Source organism: Opisthorchis viverrini (genome assembly GCF_000715545.1).
Source record: "Opisthorchis viverrini unplaced genomic scaffold opera_v5_150, whole genome shotgun sequence".
Classification (NCBI taxonomy): Eukaryota; Metazoa; Platyhelminthes; class Trematoda; order Opisthorchiida; family Opisthorchiidae; genus Opisthorchis; species Opisthorchis viverrini.
In genome coordinates this window covers 313,262-331,809 of record NW_008751806.1, presented here as the reverse complement: position 1 = coordinate 331,809, position 18,548 = coordinate 313,262, and the positions used below count along the sequence as shown (strand labels likewise).

Genomic DNA, 18,548 nt, shown 5'->3' with positions numbered 1-18,548 from the left:
TCGCTTGGGGGTCTCAAGTTCCGTCAGGTAAACTGAGCAGGGCCTCATTCGGATAATCTTGATATCTAGGTTACTCACCGGATGAAAATGAAACAACGAGTCACACTGTTCCATTCAATTCGATATCGAGAAATTCCTTCAACTATACTCAGTCAAAGACGCAAGGCGTGTGGGTAAATAGGATGCAGAATCGAGCATTAATGATACCTAGGAATCACATGCGCGACGCCATAGTAACCGCACTGGACTGGATACGCGCCAAGGTGAGTGGTGTCGCTGACTGGGAAGTGGCGGTATCACAGATGACAGGCCTAAAGTGCTACCGTGTACAAACTCAACCGTCCGATGGGTGTGTAGATGCACAATCGGGTGATTCTCACCACCCTTCATAAGGTCCCTGTTCGGTTCAATTCAACCAACCAAACCTCGTTCTTCTTCGTTGGAAGGGGCGTGGTCGTGATGACTGCCGGTACCAGCATTGAGCCGAACGGCATGAGCTGACTACCGGAGAGGAATCTTGTTGATTTGTGTTCCGAACAGCGTGGACTCGGGCTAGTAATGCACCCTCACGGCGCACTCACCCAAGTAGTACTCTCACAACCATGCTTTTGGTCACCAGGACTGTTAACGCGGATTCACTTATTCTCAAAACAAAGCTAGAATAGTTGCATGATCACACCGGGTTACAGGGGAATGGTTGGGGCATAAATTCACCTACCCGGTTTGTAGACATGCACGGCTGAGCAACGTGTGATTTAGGGATAGTCATTTGTAAGCCTGGTGAGTGAATGTATGAAAGCTTCAGCATAGTGAGGCGTGATTTTCTTGATGTTTGTGAGGTTACTCTCTGAGATGTCGACTTTACTACTTAGAATCTGATCGCCTTGTGAAAATAAGCGAGGCACCACTGTTTCAGAGTTCAAACTGTGTTCTAAAACTCGAGTCTTGTAGGCTCTATATGAGCGGCGTCACATGTAACACTTCGCTGTTCTATGAGACCATTCGTGCTCAAGTACAAAAAAACCTAAGGTTCAACAATCGCGGCGATACAGCAGAGCATTATTGAAAGACCGTATTAACGGGGTACCAGGTGGTAGGGATGCTCACCAAGTCACCCTTGATCTCCTGAAAAAATCGTCGTCGGTGATTTACAGGTAGCCTACTGAAATGAAATAACCAACCTATTTGCAACCATGTGTCTTCTGGACTTTGACTTTTGATATATCACCTAGCAAATCGCATCAAATTACTTGTTAGTTTCAAGCTTTGCATCCTCTGTTTGCCGTTAGAATGAGCCAACAACCAACGCGTAAAATAGCAATGGAAATTTCGTACCACAAGTGAAGTCACTCAGGGCCGAAATGCCAAGAAGTGTTGTGCAGCCATTATATCCCCAGTGAAAAATCAACGGCAGTGTCTAGCACACGAATTTCGAGGGCGATTCAAACTCGCAACCTCCCGCCAGTTGCAAAAGACCACGGAGTGTGGCTACGATCCGCTGACCAACAGTATGAATAAACGTGGCACAGACTGATTTCACCAACAGGCGAACTGAAAGTCCCCCATTCTCCTCCGGAGACTATCAACGAAATGAAAGTAGCTCATGTGATGAGTGGACCATCGGCCTGACAAGTCCTAACTGGAGGAGTCAATCCACACGTAGTGTGAATCCTGTAGTTGGAAGATAAGTGGCTCCATGGCCTAAGTAAATGCGATTTGATCACAATGCTCATGACCGAACGGTAAACAGTTCAGGCTACTATCAGTGAAGTTGCGACTTCACGACTTTTGGAGTTTCGTGAAATGTGTACTGCTGATAGATCTCAGTACTCATGAGACGGTACAGTACAGTGCTTCTCGGCATAGATTAACTTCATTTGCAGGGTGAAGCTCCAGCTAAGAATTCTTTTTGGCTTGTCTGCTGAGAAGGACAGATTGGAACCACCTGGTCAACAGTCGAGGAGGTATCATCAGTGCGCGCCCGAATTCCAGTTTGTAAGTGAGAATAACACACTATTCCACCCATGTGTTATGAATTAAAGTGGACATACTGTCTGAATGCATCATTACGGAAGTTAGCATCGCGCAAGCACAAAAAATAGTGATGTTGAATTCCAGCGGGCCCGGTGCAAACCCTTTCGGCGAATGCACATTACCGTCCAGTGCGCTGTGGATAACAAGCAACCGGTGAGTGGGAGACAACCAACCAGTCGGGTTACCTCCCGTTTATTTCATTACTATTAGTCGGCTTGCCCAGAATTTTTGGTATATATATATATATAACGATTTCGTAAAGCTTTTTCGACAAAGTGATATCCCTTGACGTGACCGGTTGTGGGACAGTTCCTTGTGATTTCACCAGTCCGATATTCTGATCTGCCTGTTTACAATCTCTCGTGCTCTGCATCGCTAAAGTTGAGCGGCCCTCCGAATGCTTTCTACAGTTAGCAGTCTTCATTCTGTTCGATTGGCTCGTTCTCAATTTACATTGTGTTGTGGTCTGGTGCCCTTCGTTTCGCTTGGCTCATTACATATCCCTGTTTCCTTATTTATAGCTGTAGACTGAATGCGACTGGATGAACGGGTGGTTCCCCTTGTCCTCTTTTGATTGTCGATTGATTCATCAGTCGAACGACCCAACGATCGTGCCGTGCTTCCTGCATTACTATTTCCCGCTTTTGTACAGTTTCGGGGTCTGTAGTTCCGGAGTTCATTTATCGTTGGTATATTGGGTCGCCCTCGATGTGTTACTTGATGATGCTTTCGATGGCGTACCACGCTCTTTCCTGCTTTTGCCTTCTCTGGTATGAACGCCGTTCAGTTCAAACTCGTGTCCTTCGTGAACTTGGTGAAAACTTGGCGAAAATTGGTCACGCCTTTCAGAAGTGAGTTCGTGTTCATATAGTTTGGTGAAAAGCATTCTTTCCGATTATCGCACGGAATGTCTGTTGGAATCCTTGGGCACAACCCCGCATGGGATTGGTTATCACCAGAGCCTATTTCCCTCCCTGGTTCAACGATATTTTTCAAAACATGTTCCAAGTCTTGAAAGATACAGTTGTGTAATACTGCTTTAAACCTCTTGCAATCATTCCAAGAAAACGGTCTTTGTGTATGGAAGTGGCTTTGTTTTGTCGAGTGAGCTGTACCGGGTTTTCTGAACTGGCAATTTGCAGTATACGCAACAAACCGAATACCCTTATTTGTTTTCCGGGCGTTCCAAATGCTCAACGGTGAAACGTATGAACTAGTACTGAATTGCAGTTCCGATCTCGTCTATTTAGTCCTAATTGTGATCAGATGGTCCGGACATCTCTTTTTGCGCTTCTTCTAAAGAGGAAAATCTCTTGGGAAAGATTTCCGTTTCAGGTTCTAAATGATGGTGTATTTTGTGAGTTGACAGACAGTTTTGGATTGGTTCCCATAAAAAATCGTCTTCCTAGAGAGGTGTTACTGTTAGCTATTCTGTCCAGAACGACTGAAGGCGTCAATTGAAACCTGGGGAAACTGTAAGTTTGTAATTATGAAAGACATTCAGTGTGGCCCGAAGTCACGTCAGTTTCACACTAGGGCCAGGGTAATGTTGAAAATCCTTGGTTGGCTATGAAAATGCGCATTCCACATGGGCACATTGCTTGCTACCGTGCTGGTATGTTCAGCTGTGTATTAGATAGCAAAACACAGTTCCAGCCTAAGACAACGGTTCAAATCAACCCAGTCGGGGGGTTCGAGTGCGAGGATACATACGCTACTTTTCTCCAACAGAGACTTCATCCTGTCAGTCGAGTCAATCTACGCTCAAAATCTGGGAGGCACTGCTGAGACTCATCAGCAGTGTGCATGTCGCGGAACTTCGAGTTTCGAACTCGTGACCTTCCGGTCAGTGGCTTGATTTTTGACAGTTTGATCAGCTGACCAGCTCTCATACGAACTGGATATGGCAACGCTCATCTTCAAATTGCACAAACCACATCAGTTGGTTACGTTTTGAATGGGTTCTCGAGTGGGCAGCCAGTACTTGTTGGCTACAACAAGTCCACAACATGGATTTTTCGACGAACGTGAAAATGTTGTACTCTACCGATAACCAGTGACTATCCAAGTCGGGTCTTGAAGGCAGCCATCATGCACTGGTTTGAGTGCAGTGCGGGAAACGAACAGAAGAGGCTTGGTTCACAAAAAGAGGATGTACTTCTAACAACCTCGATTGTTTTTGACAACAGACTCAACTGAATCCGCCGAACCTCTCGTCTGTGAAGGTTTCCTTCAAATGAATGTTTTGCTCCTGGCCGCCCCAAGTTTCAGTTCGTTTATCGTTTGGCATCATAGGGTTATCAAATTTCGTCACAGTGTTCCCCCATGTTGCTAACTGGTTTCTCGTGGTTCTCTTTTTGGTTTTGGCAATCGAACTGCGATCACCTACGTACTGATCGGTCCGGACGATTTATCGCTTGATAGTGCAAACTGATAAGCCCTACACCGGACGCTGATTCAGTCTGCTGTCCGTAAGTGACCGTACTGATAAGAATAGGAATAATGAACGTACGCCTGTAACATCCTTTAAGTGCTTAACTGCCTTGCCACCTGAACAATGCACAAGGACTGAGATACTGTCAGGTGGCCCAAGTCTAGACAGTCGAGATGCTGAAGTTGGGTTCGAACCACGAACCTCCCGGTCGGTAAGTTCGTGTAGAAACCGCAGTCAGTAGGATACTGCACGCTAATCGAATGAATGGTCGTTCGATCATAAGAATTCACAACGACCGTCGCCTCTCGAAGGAGAATAAGTTTCGCAAAGTTGAATATTTATGTGCAAATTAGGTGTGGCGGTGAGACTTAATGGAATTTCCCGTTTATGGTACTATTGAACCGAATATGCTGCATGTAGACCGCCTAATCCTTCAGTTAAGCAAACATTCAGATATCCAACAAATCGATGTGTTTCATTCCACTGAACAATATTAATTGTAAAATCGAGTTGAAACCAACCTCATAAGTAGTATGGTATCAGAAAAATATTGAATAACAACAATATTATCGGCTAAAGGCCATCTCAAAGGAATGATATCACGCTAAAGATCATTCTGAGTACCCGAATTCCCGAAAAATCTGCTACTGAACAGAGCGAATTTAGCGATCTCTCTTTAGAACTTGGCAACGCAACAACGTTTTAGTGTGTATACAACTGAATCGAACTGTTGCAGTTATCTACTCCAGGTTTTGGCTGAAGAGTATTTTCAGGTTCACACATGATACAGTACGCGAGTTGTAGATCTGTGAGCCAACTCGTTGGATTTGGATCCCTTCATCCCTTCGGAAAACACATTTACACAGGCATTGCAAACCTTCGCACTGGAACCCCGAGGTCCCTGGAATACAATCAATATGACCATCAATCTCGTCAACAGTAAACACGGAAACATGACTAGGTTCAGCCGATCCACCTTTTATAACCAAAAACAAAAGTGATTGTGTCCAACAACATGCGGCGAAAGACTTGGCAGGCACAAAGCAGGAAGACACAATATAATTGGCGTATTTTGAAAGTCATCTATGCATGCAAGTGATAATAGTCATGAAATATGGAAGCTAAAGGCGAGTAAAGTCCAGAAGGTCGAACGCCGTATACCAGAGCGCTCGAACAGCATCCGGATTAGCCAGGTCGATAGCCGACTTTACGACCAATCCATCACGAAGTATCTGAACCGGACAGCGCCTCAGTAGAATAGAAATCACGGGACAGGAGTATATGAATGAAGTGGGGGATTCGGAAGGGTTCTCTCTCTCTATTGTTCGAGTAATGCGAGGATATCGGTGAGCATGTCCTGGAAATAACGCAATAGGGAGAAGGTTGTTAGTTACAGAAGTTGGAATAGAACTGAACCAAAAACAGAACTGAAAAACTGTTCCTATTGACGAGATTCGATCCCTCCGCCCTTGGGTCGATCTGCATCCGACACTTGTACACAATGCCCATCACCTGCTGTGTTTCTATCCCTCAACTGTTGGACAATCATAGTCGTTTCATTCCCGGGGTCCCATTCTGGTACGTCACAATGTCCTTCAGACTGAATTGTCCTGCACACATGGGTACAACACCGGGTGTTCATTACTACCTACAAGTAAGTTCATGCACGAGTGCAACCCCAAAGGTTAATCACACAGAACACATTGTCCACGACGAAGAACAGGCGTGAAGGCGTGAGTCCGGTGTGTCCTATGCAATAGCCCATCTATTTACGATTTCTTCAGGACAATCAACCTTCGCCTGTAGCCCTGAATAGTTGTTCGCATACGATAGCTACTATATTCCGACACATCCAAATGACGAGTAATCCAACCAGAGTGACGTAACCGGAGTACCTATGGCTTGTGTTTGCCGGTGATTTTTTGTGAGAACCAGATTGAGAGAAACAGGGGAATGGAACAAACTTCAGCATCAATAAACTACCGCGATAGAGCACATCAAAGACTCCTTCCCATCACAATGGGGCCTCGCAGGGGTACTGGTGTTTTCCACAGAGTCATGCAAAAATTCAAGGTTGCCCTAACGTATATAAGGGAAGCCCAGTCACTGGCATGACACGTGGAGAATCGAACTCCGTCAAGGCGCCGGCACACAATCATCCTTATTCTTCTGTTACCGAGATTCAGGCTTTCTGTCGGGTGTTCAAGTCACCGCTAGCTAAACCCACGCCCCCCTTAATAAACTCTATTGTGTTCTTTCTTCTACCTCCCCTTGCCTCACTTTGAATTCCATCTTCCACAGATCCCAGCACTAGGAATGAAGTTTTGATCACCTTACATCACTACTCTTAATCGTAGCTTATGTGCGTTCATGTGCACTAACAGCAACAGACACCTTGAAGGCACTTCCGAAGCCAAGAAAACCCCTATTGTTCAGATAAAACAAGCACGATATCAAGTTCTTCCTCCACGTATGCTAGAATATGCATTGATGCATAGAGTATGCTAGAGTATGCATTGATATATGCTATTTGTTCTTCCGAAGGATCCAGGACACAAGTATTGTAACTGAATTGACGGCTCTGAGAATCTCTTCCTGCCTCAAGTTAGACAACTCGCTGGATATAACGCCGAACCATGAAGTTAAAACGTTTCTGCTTGACTAGATGTCGGTTGGCAACCGTCTTTGCGAGGTTCGTCCGGCAAGGTTTGAAAAGAAAAGTTAAGAAGGAGAGGTCCGTCATTTCCTATTTATTGCAGCTGGTTATGTCCCAACAGGCTGCCTCCAGGGACACTTTTGCAGAAGGCCAAACGTTCGAAAAATCGCCGTGGCCCGCGCAGGAAGGTCGGATACGCTACCGAGATCACACCGTTTGGTTCTCGCGTGTTGGACACGAGACGCACAGACAACGGGGACCACCTAGTGCAGACAACTACTGACCACAGGTTGTTCACTTGCAGTATCAATTCCCGAAACAATGGACATGTGGTGCCATTCGAGCAAGGAGACCGTCCCGGTGAATTGGTTGGTCGATAATAGCGCCCATTCTAAAAATGACTCACAGCGAATACATAAAACACACGGGTATCAGCCTGACACTATGACGAGGCTTCTGTCGTCACCGAGTCCACTTGGATTTGCGGCGGCACACGAAAGCCTGACCCGCAAGCACCAGGTGGAATTTCGAACAGGTCGAGGCTGTGTCGGCCAAATCTTCATACTCCGTCAGGTGTTGGGGTATTTTCATAGGTAATGGTGTGATTTTCCTTGAACTAAAAGACCGCGCCCGATTCTGCCAACCAATCAGCTTTTCTAACCACGCTCACCCAAAACGTGACGAAAAAAAGACGAAAAGAACGCACGAAAAAAACTAACCAACATCATACCATCCTTTGGCATGTGCCGTGAACCTACCAGAAACGAAGTCATGCATAAGAATGTGCATTCTTTGAACACGGCGCTGAAGGAAGTGCAGTTTGTGCAGTAATCTCAGAGGCCAGATTCACGCAACATTCGCCCTCAGGGGTTTCATGTACCAGGCGACAGTAAGGGCCTTGTTGCTGTATGGTTGCAAGATATGGTCCCTGTGGGCAGATGATCTGGGACGATCTCAGACGCTTGACCATCACTGCCTCATAAGCGTCCCTCACATTGGATCACGCCAATGAATACTCTTCCTTCTTATATTTAGCATTTAAAAACTAGTCAAGAACACCATAGACGAGAGATCCAGCTGGGATTCAGATGAGTCTACCCGGAAAACAAACTGAGTTTATCTGTCGAACTTGGTGGTTGTACGGAAGTGAAGCATCGGCGTCAAAAACGAGGTTGCTGTCCATGGTGATGAGGATGACTAGCTAAGGCCCCGGAGACAATAATTCTAAAGCGCAATGGGCTAGGCGCAGGCCGACTGTGAGACAAGAAAACTGCAATAAGATCACTCACGTTCGGTGAGGTAGTTGGAGCGTATCGATCGTAAGGTATGCCACTGCGATCCACCAGGAACTTGACAAAATTCCATTCAATGCGCCTACAAATGAAACGGACATTGACAGAGGATTAGCACATTTGCTTGGTCTTATGGCAGAAAAATTCGGTTGCAGCGATGTGGACTTAAAATCAACCCCTTCTCCATCTGCAGAAGAAACTGTGGGAATAAAACAAAAGCTATGCACAGAGCAAACGAATTTCCTCTGTGGGAGGACAGCCTAACCCAGTGAAACTCATCTCTCGCATTTCCACTATTTCACTGACGGAAACTAGGTGTCGTGAACTAGTCAGGCTCCATCCAAGTAACGTGTCAAGTATGAGTACTTGAATGAAATGCACACCAGTGCATTGATGAAGTGGTCATAGGCTTCTGTCCTGTGGACCACAAAATAGTTTGTGTCGTGAGGATCCATGAGAAAAATAAAATTTAATTGTGTACGAAGGACGTCAGGATATCATTTCAGAACTCCGTACAGTGATTCCAACTGCCGTACTCCTGCAGTCACCAATCATAAGAATATCCGGAACCAGGACGGGCCAGAGTTGAGGGAATTAAGCTGCTCCAATGAGTAGATACTGTCAATGTGACGATTGGTCGATGTTTCAGATAAAGTACTCGCTCTCTAGTATGACCTCGAAAAAACCCAGCCATCTGAACCGCCTCATAAAGGGGAACACTATAAGGGGGAACGAACAGCCTGACATTTAATCAGTAATAATTAGTAATAGTCGTTCAGCTGTAACACCCTTCCTAGCTACCATGCCAACAAAAGGAAGCAAGAGGGCGGATATACTACCAATCTGTCCAAGCCTAGACAGGAGCAGTCGAAACGAAGAGGTCGGATTCAAACGACGGAAGTTCGGGTTAGTAAGTTCGCGTCCCAAGCCTGAGATGGACACAGTCAGACGATCATAGCAAAGAAGTCGTTACAGAAGGATTGTTACGCACAAGGGGAACTGTACTTCAGGCTTGCCAGTGGACATCATATATTCCGATATGACCGCAACAACTGGGGTTGGATTGCTTACTGAGGCTGTCAACAGTCTCTTCCACGTCAAAAGTGTAATTATTGGGTTTATTTAATATAGGGCTGTACTGTACTGCTTTATTCCATTTTTCAAGCTCACCGCAGAAACTGCGAGATACAGCCTCGGGTTACACCAACGTACATGCTGAGCCATGTCACGAGATAGCGTGGTAGCACAGCCGAGATACTCCCGCTACATAGGGTGAAAATCGGTCGGTAAGCCGCGGTTTACGATCACTTCAGAAGTGGAGTAGAATTTTAGAAGTGAAACAGTTACCTCTAAAGGGTGCTTCCTTGTAGGTGGATACCTTATCCGAAATTGGTTCATCAGCAATCGAGATACCGTCATCAATGGGCCTTTATTATCGACAAAGCCCAGAGTAGTTCGAGAAGAAATTACCAACTCACCAACAGTGATTCTCCGATTCCCATGAATGGAGCGCATGTATCCAATGACAAGATTGGGGTCTACTATTCGCACCGAAAGCGCTACCTATCAGTGAACAAATCCGTTAGCTAGGAAGAATATAAATTATTCAAAGCTGACAATTAGTGAACGCATTTTCGTTAAACTCCACATTCAAGATGACCATTTGAAAATACCACGGTGCGGCTGACGTGGAAATGCAGTGTTCCATTCACGTCCTGCTCACCACAGACGATCCCACGACCCACATTGGGCAAATTTCAATGCTAAGACCCTCAGTAAGTACTATGCTCTGTGAAGAGCAAATTAATGATGTTTTCCCAGAGGTCCCACGAAAATCCATGTCCTGGCAGATAACCGGATATCACGACCGCAACTGCTTCACCACCTATAAATGGGGCTCACTAGAGAGGGGCCGTAGATCCAACAGGGGCATCAAACCGTCATAACTGCAGGCGCTGAGTGCAAATGGTAATAAATTGGTTGCACCAGGCGGCGTCCTATGTGCCAAAACTTCAAGAACGGATCATCGCACAAACGGAAATCAGCGAGACCACTAGAAGACCACTGTACCTCATACCGCAAGTGAACAGTCTCAAAAAATGTTGTCCGAGACGCTCGAGATGGCCCAGTGGTTAAGGCGTGACCTTAACTGATCGGAAGGTCCAGGGTTCGAAATCAACCCATGCATCTCGACTACTCTTGTCTAGGCTTAGGCAACCTAGAAGTCCCTCAGTCTCCGTGCCTCCTTCAGGTGACATGGTCGTTATGAACCAGAAGGGTGTTACAAAGGAACGATTACTATGGCTGATCGACGAGACGCTTCCACACAGGATGTATCAAATGAGTACTAGACTGGCGCTTGGTCCTTGCCCAATCGAAGAGCCTCGCACTCAATATTTCGATATTTTCTGGAACGATGGGCGTCCGTGTCAAGAACAAACTAACAGAAAAACAAAGAGGCTCACCTTATGAAAAATGGACTACGTTTCTTCGAAGTCAAGTAGTTATAAAGTGGAATGGCATCATCTCCATTCACGTCCACTTTGTGGAACAAGTCAAACGTGACATTGTAAGCGGATTGGACATGCTCCTTTATCTGGGCATCTGTGCCGGGTTCCTAAACATTCTGGTTGGAGGGTAACGCCTAACACATACCTGTCCGCCGAACTGATTACAGGGGAAGGCAAGCACGCGGAGGCCATGTTCATAGTATTTGGTATACAAGGCTTGGAGCTGCACATAATTGGTTCCAGCCAAAGCTCATTCAGACGCCACATTGACTATGATACACACCTTGCCACTAACGAAAGATGTATACAAGCGTTTGCAAATGGCACAATACCTATATCGATGCATGTCCACTTGCTTTCCATCAATATCAGTCACATTGAAGTCGTAGATTGACTGTTCATCGGCTTTCAACTGAAGCAACGGAAACAATAGGTTTGGTCAAGAGTTGTAGCCTGGACAGAACATAACTAACAAAACTTTAACCCAAAAAATTACAAACATGATCTCCGGGTAGACGAACCTGGGTGAATCATGGGCACAAAGCACATTGGGAAAATGGGGTACTCGAATCGGCTACACGGTGAACCAAGCTGAAAAAATTTTTTCCTAGCAGAAGGGCTGCACAGCATAAAACTCAACAATCGGCGTTTACATGAAATGACTATTGAGACGGTGAGAACTGAGCCTTATAACCCGCATGCGCATCTTTGAAGTCAGTTCGTATGTTGTGAGCTGAAAGACTCGAAAACATTACTCTCATCACTTGTTTAACAAAGTTAACTGGGCTGGTTGCTATATCTAATTGAAAGAGTCCCGTTGCTGGTGTGAGCAGATTTCGGAAACTTTGATGAAGATTTTGCCCTGTAAGTGAGGTCAGTCTGTGCCGAAAAACATTGAACGGTTGTTTAACCCTCACTGGTAATAACCAGCAGTGCACATCTCACAAAACTCCAGAGTTTTGAACCCAAGACCTCCGATTAGTGGTTTGAACACTTAATCGTTTGACCACAAGCGGCTAATCACAGTGGATTCGCTTCCACTTGGGCACAACGGCGTTACTCACCCTCCAATCAAGGAAACCACATAACGTCGTCAAACGTCTTGACTCGCTCCTTAAATGACGACTTTCAACAATCCATAAGGAAGCTAGAGGAAGAATAAAATGCACTCGGTAAGTGAGACATCCGTCGTCACTCGAGGAGCCTGTTGAAATGGATGGCGTGCACTCAGTGAGTGAGGGCTTAGTGGCGCTATATCCTGTCTAAGTGCGATCTAATAACACTACCGATCAGCCATTCGTCGCCAAACGACTGTGTTCGGAGGTCGTGGGTTAGAGACTCAATGGAATTTCGTCAGACGTACATTTCTGATGATTCCCAGGAAGGATGAAACAGCTGTATAATACAAATGCACGACGAAGAATCCATTAAAAATGAATCCACTTGAATGGCACACACCAGTTGGAAGTGAGATCGAGGCCCATCGCCATAGGAAGCAAAGGCGTCAATAAATGACATTCAGGGGCACTCAGTGTTCTAGGAGAACGGTTGCGTTACGCGACTGATTCAGGCAGATTCATCTGGTCACTCCTAATCAAAGCAAAACGCACGATAAAGTGCGTTCTTCTGCTGCCCATCGTGTTACTCCTCTGTGGTTAACCTTAATTCAGAAATATAGGTGCAAGACCACCTACTTTGGTAGTAACTGCGAAGCAAAAACACAGTCTGCCTCCATGACTGCGTTATCACTACGGCTAAGTCTGATGGAAATCATCGGAATGACTTGAAATTCCTGACAAGGAACAGACCACGCGAGTAGGCATACTGACGAAACAGGTGGTTTATTGTCCATATGAGCTACTTGGAACCACCCCGGTTTAATTTACTTCAACTCAATCATCGTCAGCTACCACGTTTAACTGCCTCCCATCGGAGTCACTTGCCTTCGAGTAACATCAGGATCTTTGTTCACACATGATTACCCAGGTGTGTCCAACGCATGATCGTACAACAGTGATGACATACCTGACTTGCATGCCAATTAACCCAGGTCTTGCGTAGTGACGAGACAGGAGAATGCGTGGTTTATTTCCATGAAACTACCGAAGGATGAAGGTGGTCTTATCCGAAGTGCTTCGCTGACATCAGTATCAACATTATCCTTATAGATGGTCCCCATATTTTTGTGGCCCACTATTTAAGGTCGGCGGAAGTCTTACATAATGGCTATGAAATCATTGTTGACCGCCATATCCCTCCGGAATACAAGTTACTAGCCGAATTTAGAAGCATTCGTAAACACAGGAACGCTCCTTTGCCTCGGTAAGTTAGGGTGAAGTCTGGGTCTATTCAGATGGCACAGAGATAAACTGTCCAACACCACGAATTTGCACGAATAGAAAGTCGAGTCGTTCAGCTGTGTCACTATTTCGGTGCCTAATTGCCATTCCACCAGAACGAAGCACGAAGGCTGGGATACCGCCAGGTCTCCAAAGCCTGGACAACGGAAGTAGAAAGGCATTGGTCGGCTTCGAACTACGAACCTTCCGGTCAGTAAATTCACGCTCCAACCACTGAGCTATCGCGACCCCGAATTCGCACATCCTGACCCAAACGGGACCTTATGACGGTTAGGGTGTCTAGGAATGAGGAGAACCGAACCTAGTGGCGATGTTCATAGTTGTGCAATTGACCAACTAAAACAGCCGATCAGGATAAGACGGCTACAAATAATTCCAGAATACCTCAACAACCTTAGTTCGTGAAAATGTTCCGTGCGAAGGTCTGCTCCTGAGCAGCTCTACTATGAACTTCTCGAACACATCTGTTCCGAATCTGACGACTTAAAATTACCTAACTGTGTACATTCACTGGATCAAAGAGCAGTAACAAATCAAAAAGTGGAAAAACTGAACAATTTTCGTTCTGACAGCAGTCAACTACAACATAAATGTATGATTTTGATCCTGTACCATCAGTTGTAAAAACGCGAAAACCTACCAAAACAAGACACATCAGAAGCGGCCACAGAGATCGCAAACTCATGGTTTTCTATTTGGGGGTGGCTGAAAACGAGCACAATGTTTCGGTTACTGACGACAGTACTGATAAGAGTGTGGCTACTAAGACATCCAAGCTTTCAGAAATGTTTTTATTTGTATCAAGTACGCTGCCTCCAAAGTAGCTGTACCCACCAGCGAAATCGGCAAGAAATAGGAGTGAAGATTTAAAAGCTCTAATGGGAAAAGTGATCCCGGTTTCAATGTTCAGAGAAGAAACAAACAATAAAACTCCTTCGATTTTATAATGACCATAGTTGTTGACCACGCGGCTGTTGATGTGTTTACCTTAGCGTTCAGCTCGTGAATATTTCGTCACCAGGGAACACAACCAGTGTGCGGTTTGCAATGTTTCGCGAGCCGAGTACCAGGCTCGAATCACAGATTACTAGCCATCTGATCGACAACCAGTAAGCGTACTCAAGCGAAAAATCCACTACCTGGTGGAAAAGTAATGAAGGTGAACAGGTTAGGATTACCAAGGAACACTGGACTCTGTTGACTACTCCAATCTGCTCTCCACGCTTGTTCAGGGAGTTTGTGAACACATATTCTTTGTATTCTGAGATTTGCAACCGAATGAGGATATGTAAGGGGTTCACCAAACCCTTCCAACTAGCAGAAGCGTCCAACAAGGGTGCTCACTCCCCCCATTTCTATTCAAATTTGTTATGGGAAAGATGGGTGGAACGTCAGGCGGCACTGGAAACACTGCTGTTCGGATGGTTGGTGATTTATACCTTGTTGATCTGGGATATGCAGGCATTGCTGTCAGCCTCCAGGAAGAAAACAGTTCAATGGTGTTTCGGGACTAACTTGTAAGACGTCCTTTGGTATGTGCTATGCGTCGATGAAGTTAAAGGTCATGCATCCGGATGTGCAGACACATCACTAAGTTCACGGAGGCGCTGAAGAGTATGGGGCGTCTCACGTAGCTTGGAGAGCCTACAATCGATACCTGTTCAATAACAGCTTCGTGACCAGATAAGTGTGCGGCTAACGGTCTACTGGGCTTCAAGTGTGGAGGCCGGATTTTGTGCAGTGGCTTCCTTCTGTCCTGGCATTAACACGAAAATCACCACTGAGCTTCATAGATAGATACCCTACTTTCTGTACACAGCAGAGTGATTGAGCGAAGACAAGTCACTGACGAGGTCCATGCACCTCTCTCTGCCAGTGACAAATTCATGGGACAATTCAAAACCACCACGAGAACCGTTTGACGTGCATTAAAGCTAGCTTAAGAGACTGCATTCAGCAGGGCTGTGAGCACCTTGAAATCACGCCTCGAAGCCCAAAAATAAGTGAGTTTACTAGTAAATAGACTTCGCAATCAGAACATACTGGACAAAAGACTGTAACACGTGTATAAGGAGTCAATCTGTCCTGACGTGGGCAGGCTGCATGAAAAATTTTTTGATAACAGATCGAAAAGTTCTAAACGCACCAAAAGTTGGCGACATATCATCTCGAGATGGACAAATCGGCTGACTTATGATATAGTTCTGAGACACAAAGAAGCATTATTTCAGACAACAAAATGAAAGTACGAGTTTGAATGTCTTCACACAATAATCGGCCGTACACGGACTAAAAGCGAAACTGGCAGGAGATTCCAATAAAAGTGTTGAAATACCTAAGTGTATATCGTACCCGCGTACAGCCCAAATGACTAGCTGCTGTTAGGCACTTGAGCAAATTGTTGCTAAGAGCTCGGATAATGCTACGGCCGCCAAATGCACAAGTAGGCAGACATGGCGACGCTGAGGCTCTATTGAGTGATCATCCTCGACTGCGATCAAGAGGCATGAATAAAGGCAAAAGCCTACTACAGTTATGTGCTGACCATAAGCTGCTTTGGCGCAATACTAAGTTGCAAGACAACAGAAGCTTCTTTTTCACACAGCGCCCAAACTTACCAGGTCAGGTTTGTTCTTGTCGTTCAGCGACTTCTATTCACCTGAAAGAGCGCCCAAATTACCAGGTCAGGTTTGTTCTTGTCGTTCAGCGACTTCTATTCACCTGAAAGGCACAAGCGAGAAGGGGGTGTAGAACTGCTCATCATGTTCTCAGCGCGGGGCATTAATTTTATCATGTCGGTCCGTCCCTAGGACTGTGAGAATGCTGACCTTGAATCTGATGTCCTTCACTTCGGAGATTTATTACGACTGTTCGGCTGCGACGCGTTTTCCTAATAAAAAAGCAGTTAGTTGTGTGAAGTTGGTTCCATTGACGTGGCCGTGCCTGTGTTCTGATTTCCGCCTCGTGCTTGACGTAGTATTTGACTCTGAATCCACCGTGAAGTACATTCCCCATACCCTCGAATCAATATCTGGCCTCCGTATGAATGTTGTGGTGTCCCTCCTGCCAGCCACTCTATTGACTTTCCGGATAACACCGGAACGACCCGCATGAACTTGAGACTGTAGAATGAGGGGTTCGGACCACGGGTACAACATACAAGCTTCTGGCAGGATTCATCAAAATGGACTAAAATAAGGGGGCACCGATGCCGGACGTCAGGAGCTGAATAGCCGCTGGATCGTGTATGCACCTTCTGGTCTTCGGTCTGGCTGTAACTGTGGGGACCACAAAACCGTCACGTGGAGCTCGCGTGAACGTATTGCAACCATATGCAGTTGTTTCGTCATAAACGGTCCCGGAGTTGAAGCTCATTAGTCCAATCCAGGTCCAAGAGATTAGAGCCTGTATCGTTGGTGAGGTAACAAGCACCACTGGGTTTAATTCCCGGTCAGTTTGGAGTTCCCACCAAACGTATTGCGAACCGTGTTAGTCCAATTCCAAGAGATTAGAGCCTGTATCGTTGGTGAGGTAACAAGCACCACTGGGTTTAATTCCCGGTCAGTTTGGAGTTCCCACCAAACGTATTGCGAACCGTACAATTTGTGTTCCACTGTTGGCCTTCCAGTTATGTCCCAGGTTTGTTTTGAAATCAGAGTGAGGTCAGAAACTGTATCAAGTTGGAGAGTGGTCGGTGTGCCACCTGTACATACTGTGACGAATTATCGCCGACCGGGTGATTTCAACCTGATATAACGGTTATGATCGCTGACTGCGCCTTTTTGTCGGGCAAGTGGTTCCACGAGCTCCTCAGGTTTTCTCTGCAGCAATCTTCTTTGTGACATTTTTGAATGCACATGCTGCACCCGCGGTGCCGGTGGGGACAGTCACGTGAAGTGCTACTCATCACAAAACCAACAAGATATGGGCGATTTTCTTCGTGTTCGTTTGGAATTCGACTTGTTTTTGGAAGTTACTCTACATACCATGTCAGGCTGAGAGAAGTGTGAATGTCCAATCATCTCAGCATCAGCCCTGAGATTGATAAGATGCTGCCATTCAGTGGTCAGTTTCTGAAGCATCAACTCTGGATCCTGTTCAATTCGATTTAGTAGCCGGGTCTGATTATCTGCAACAAGCGACGATTGAAGACCAGCTACGGAGATGAGGCACATGAATTGATCCTCGGTTAAGGTGCTGAGCTAAAAGCTCTTGCATTATCTGTTGACCGCACCAGCGTTAGTGATGAAATATTCAGTAACGATTTTGGTAATCTCGATACACTAATAACGAATATTGAACAAGGAACTTTGCTCACCGAATATTATGGCGAAGAGCTGCGAAACCGAGGCCACGAACTAGCTTTGGAAGTGTGAAATATGCACGTTTTACATGTGAACTGTTTACTTTCAGTTGCCCCCAGTTTCCGAAGCAACAGTCGAACTTTCCATGCATCATAAAAGTGAGTAAAGTTGCCTTGAAACATATCATATCCTCATATTTCTTGAACCAACTTTTGAGGGTCTGTCCAGATTCAGCGTCGAACTTGAAATCAGTGATCCAGCTGGCTGCATGCAGCATCTGTGGGGGATGACGGAAGTCCAACTGTTTTGTTGAATTCACTGACATACTACGGACCAGAGATTTAAAAAGCCTCAGTTGTGCTTCCGCGAACTGGTTCTATTGCTATCGTCAGTTAACTGGCGATAACACGAACGCAACAATTGTTGCGTCTTCTGAATGGTGGTGCAACTCTGTCGTTATCTGGCCCCCTGTTCCACCTATGGGAATATCACTATTCCCACAATCTTTCGATTTTCAATTTCTATGACCTAAAATGAGGAGCTCGCTGAATAAAATTGTCACCTTATGTTAGTTTATTTGCACTGCAATTGTTTTGTCTAGGTTACTCTCTTTTTTCCCAAGATGTAACGGTTTTATTGTGCAATCTCCGGTGACTTGCACGGTTTTTGTATGCACGCGCTGCAAGTGTTGTCGACAAGCCAGCGGCACCTAAAGCGCCATCAAGCGACTATGTATAACTATACGGCCGCAAATGAGGTGTTTATCAGCCCACCTATGGTATATCAAAAGGCATGAGAGCTTCAGACAGCCCGTCGTGGAGACGGATGAATGTAATATGCACGCTATGGAAGCACCAGGGGACAGTGATTCTCCGAAGGCAGGTGTTCACGGCAATTTCTGTGGATGGAAAACAGAAACAAAGCGCATGAGCCAGAGCCAAGTAAGCAAGGTTGTACA

At 45.7% G+C, this 18,548-nt stretch overlaps 1 protein-coding gene across 1 annotated transcript; it reads left to right on the top strand.

Annotated features, from left to right (window-relative positions):
• Nucleotides 1–4,496: 4,496 nt before the first annotated feature.
• Nucleotides 4,497–7,404, top strand: T265_14161 (hypothetical protein; the record flags this gene model as incomplete). Its single annotated transcript, XM_009172294.1, has 2 exons — nt 4,497–4,679; nt 7,228–7,404. Coding segments are annotated over 2 exons (360 nt in total), but the record flags the coding sequence as incomplete, so codon positions are not given.
• Nucleotides 7,405–18,548: the final 11,144 nt, after the last annotated feature.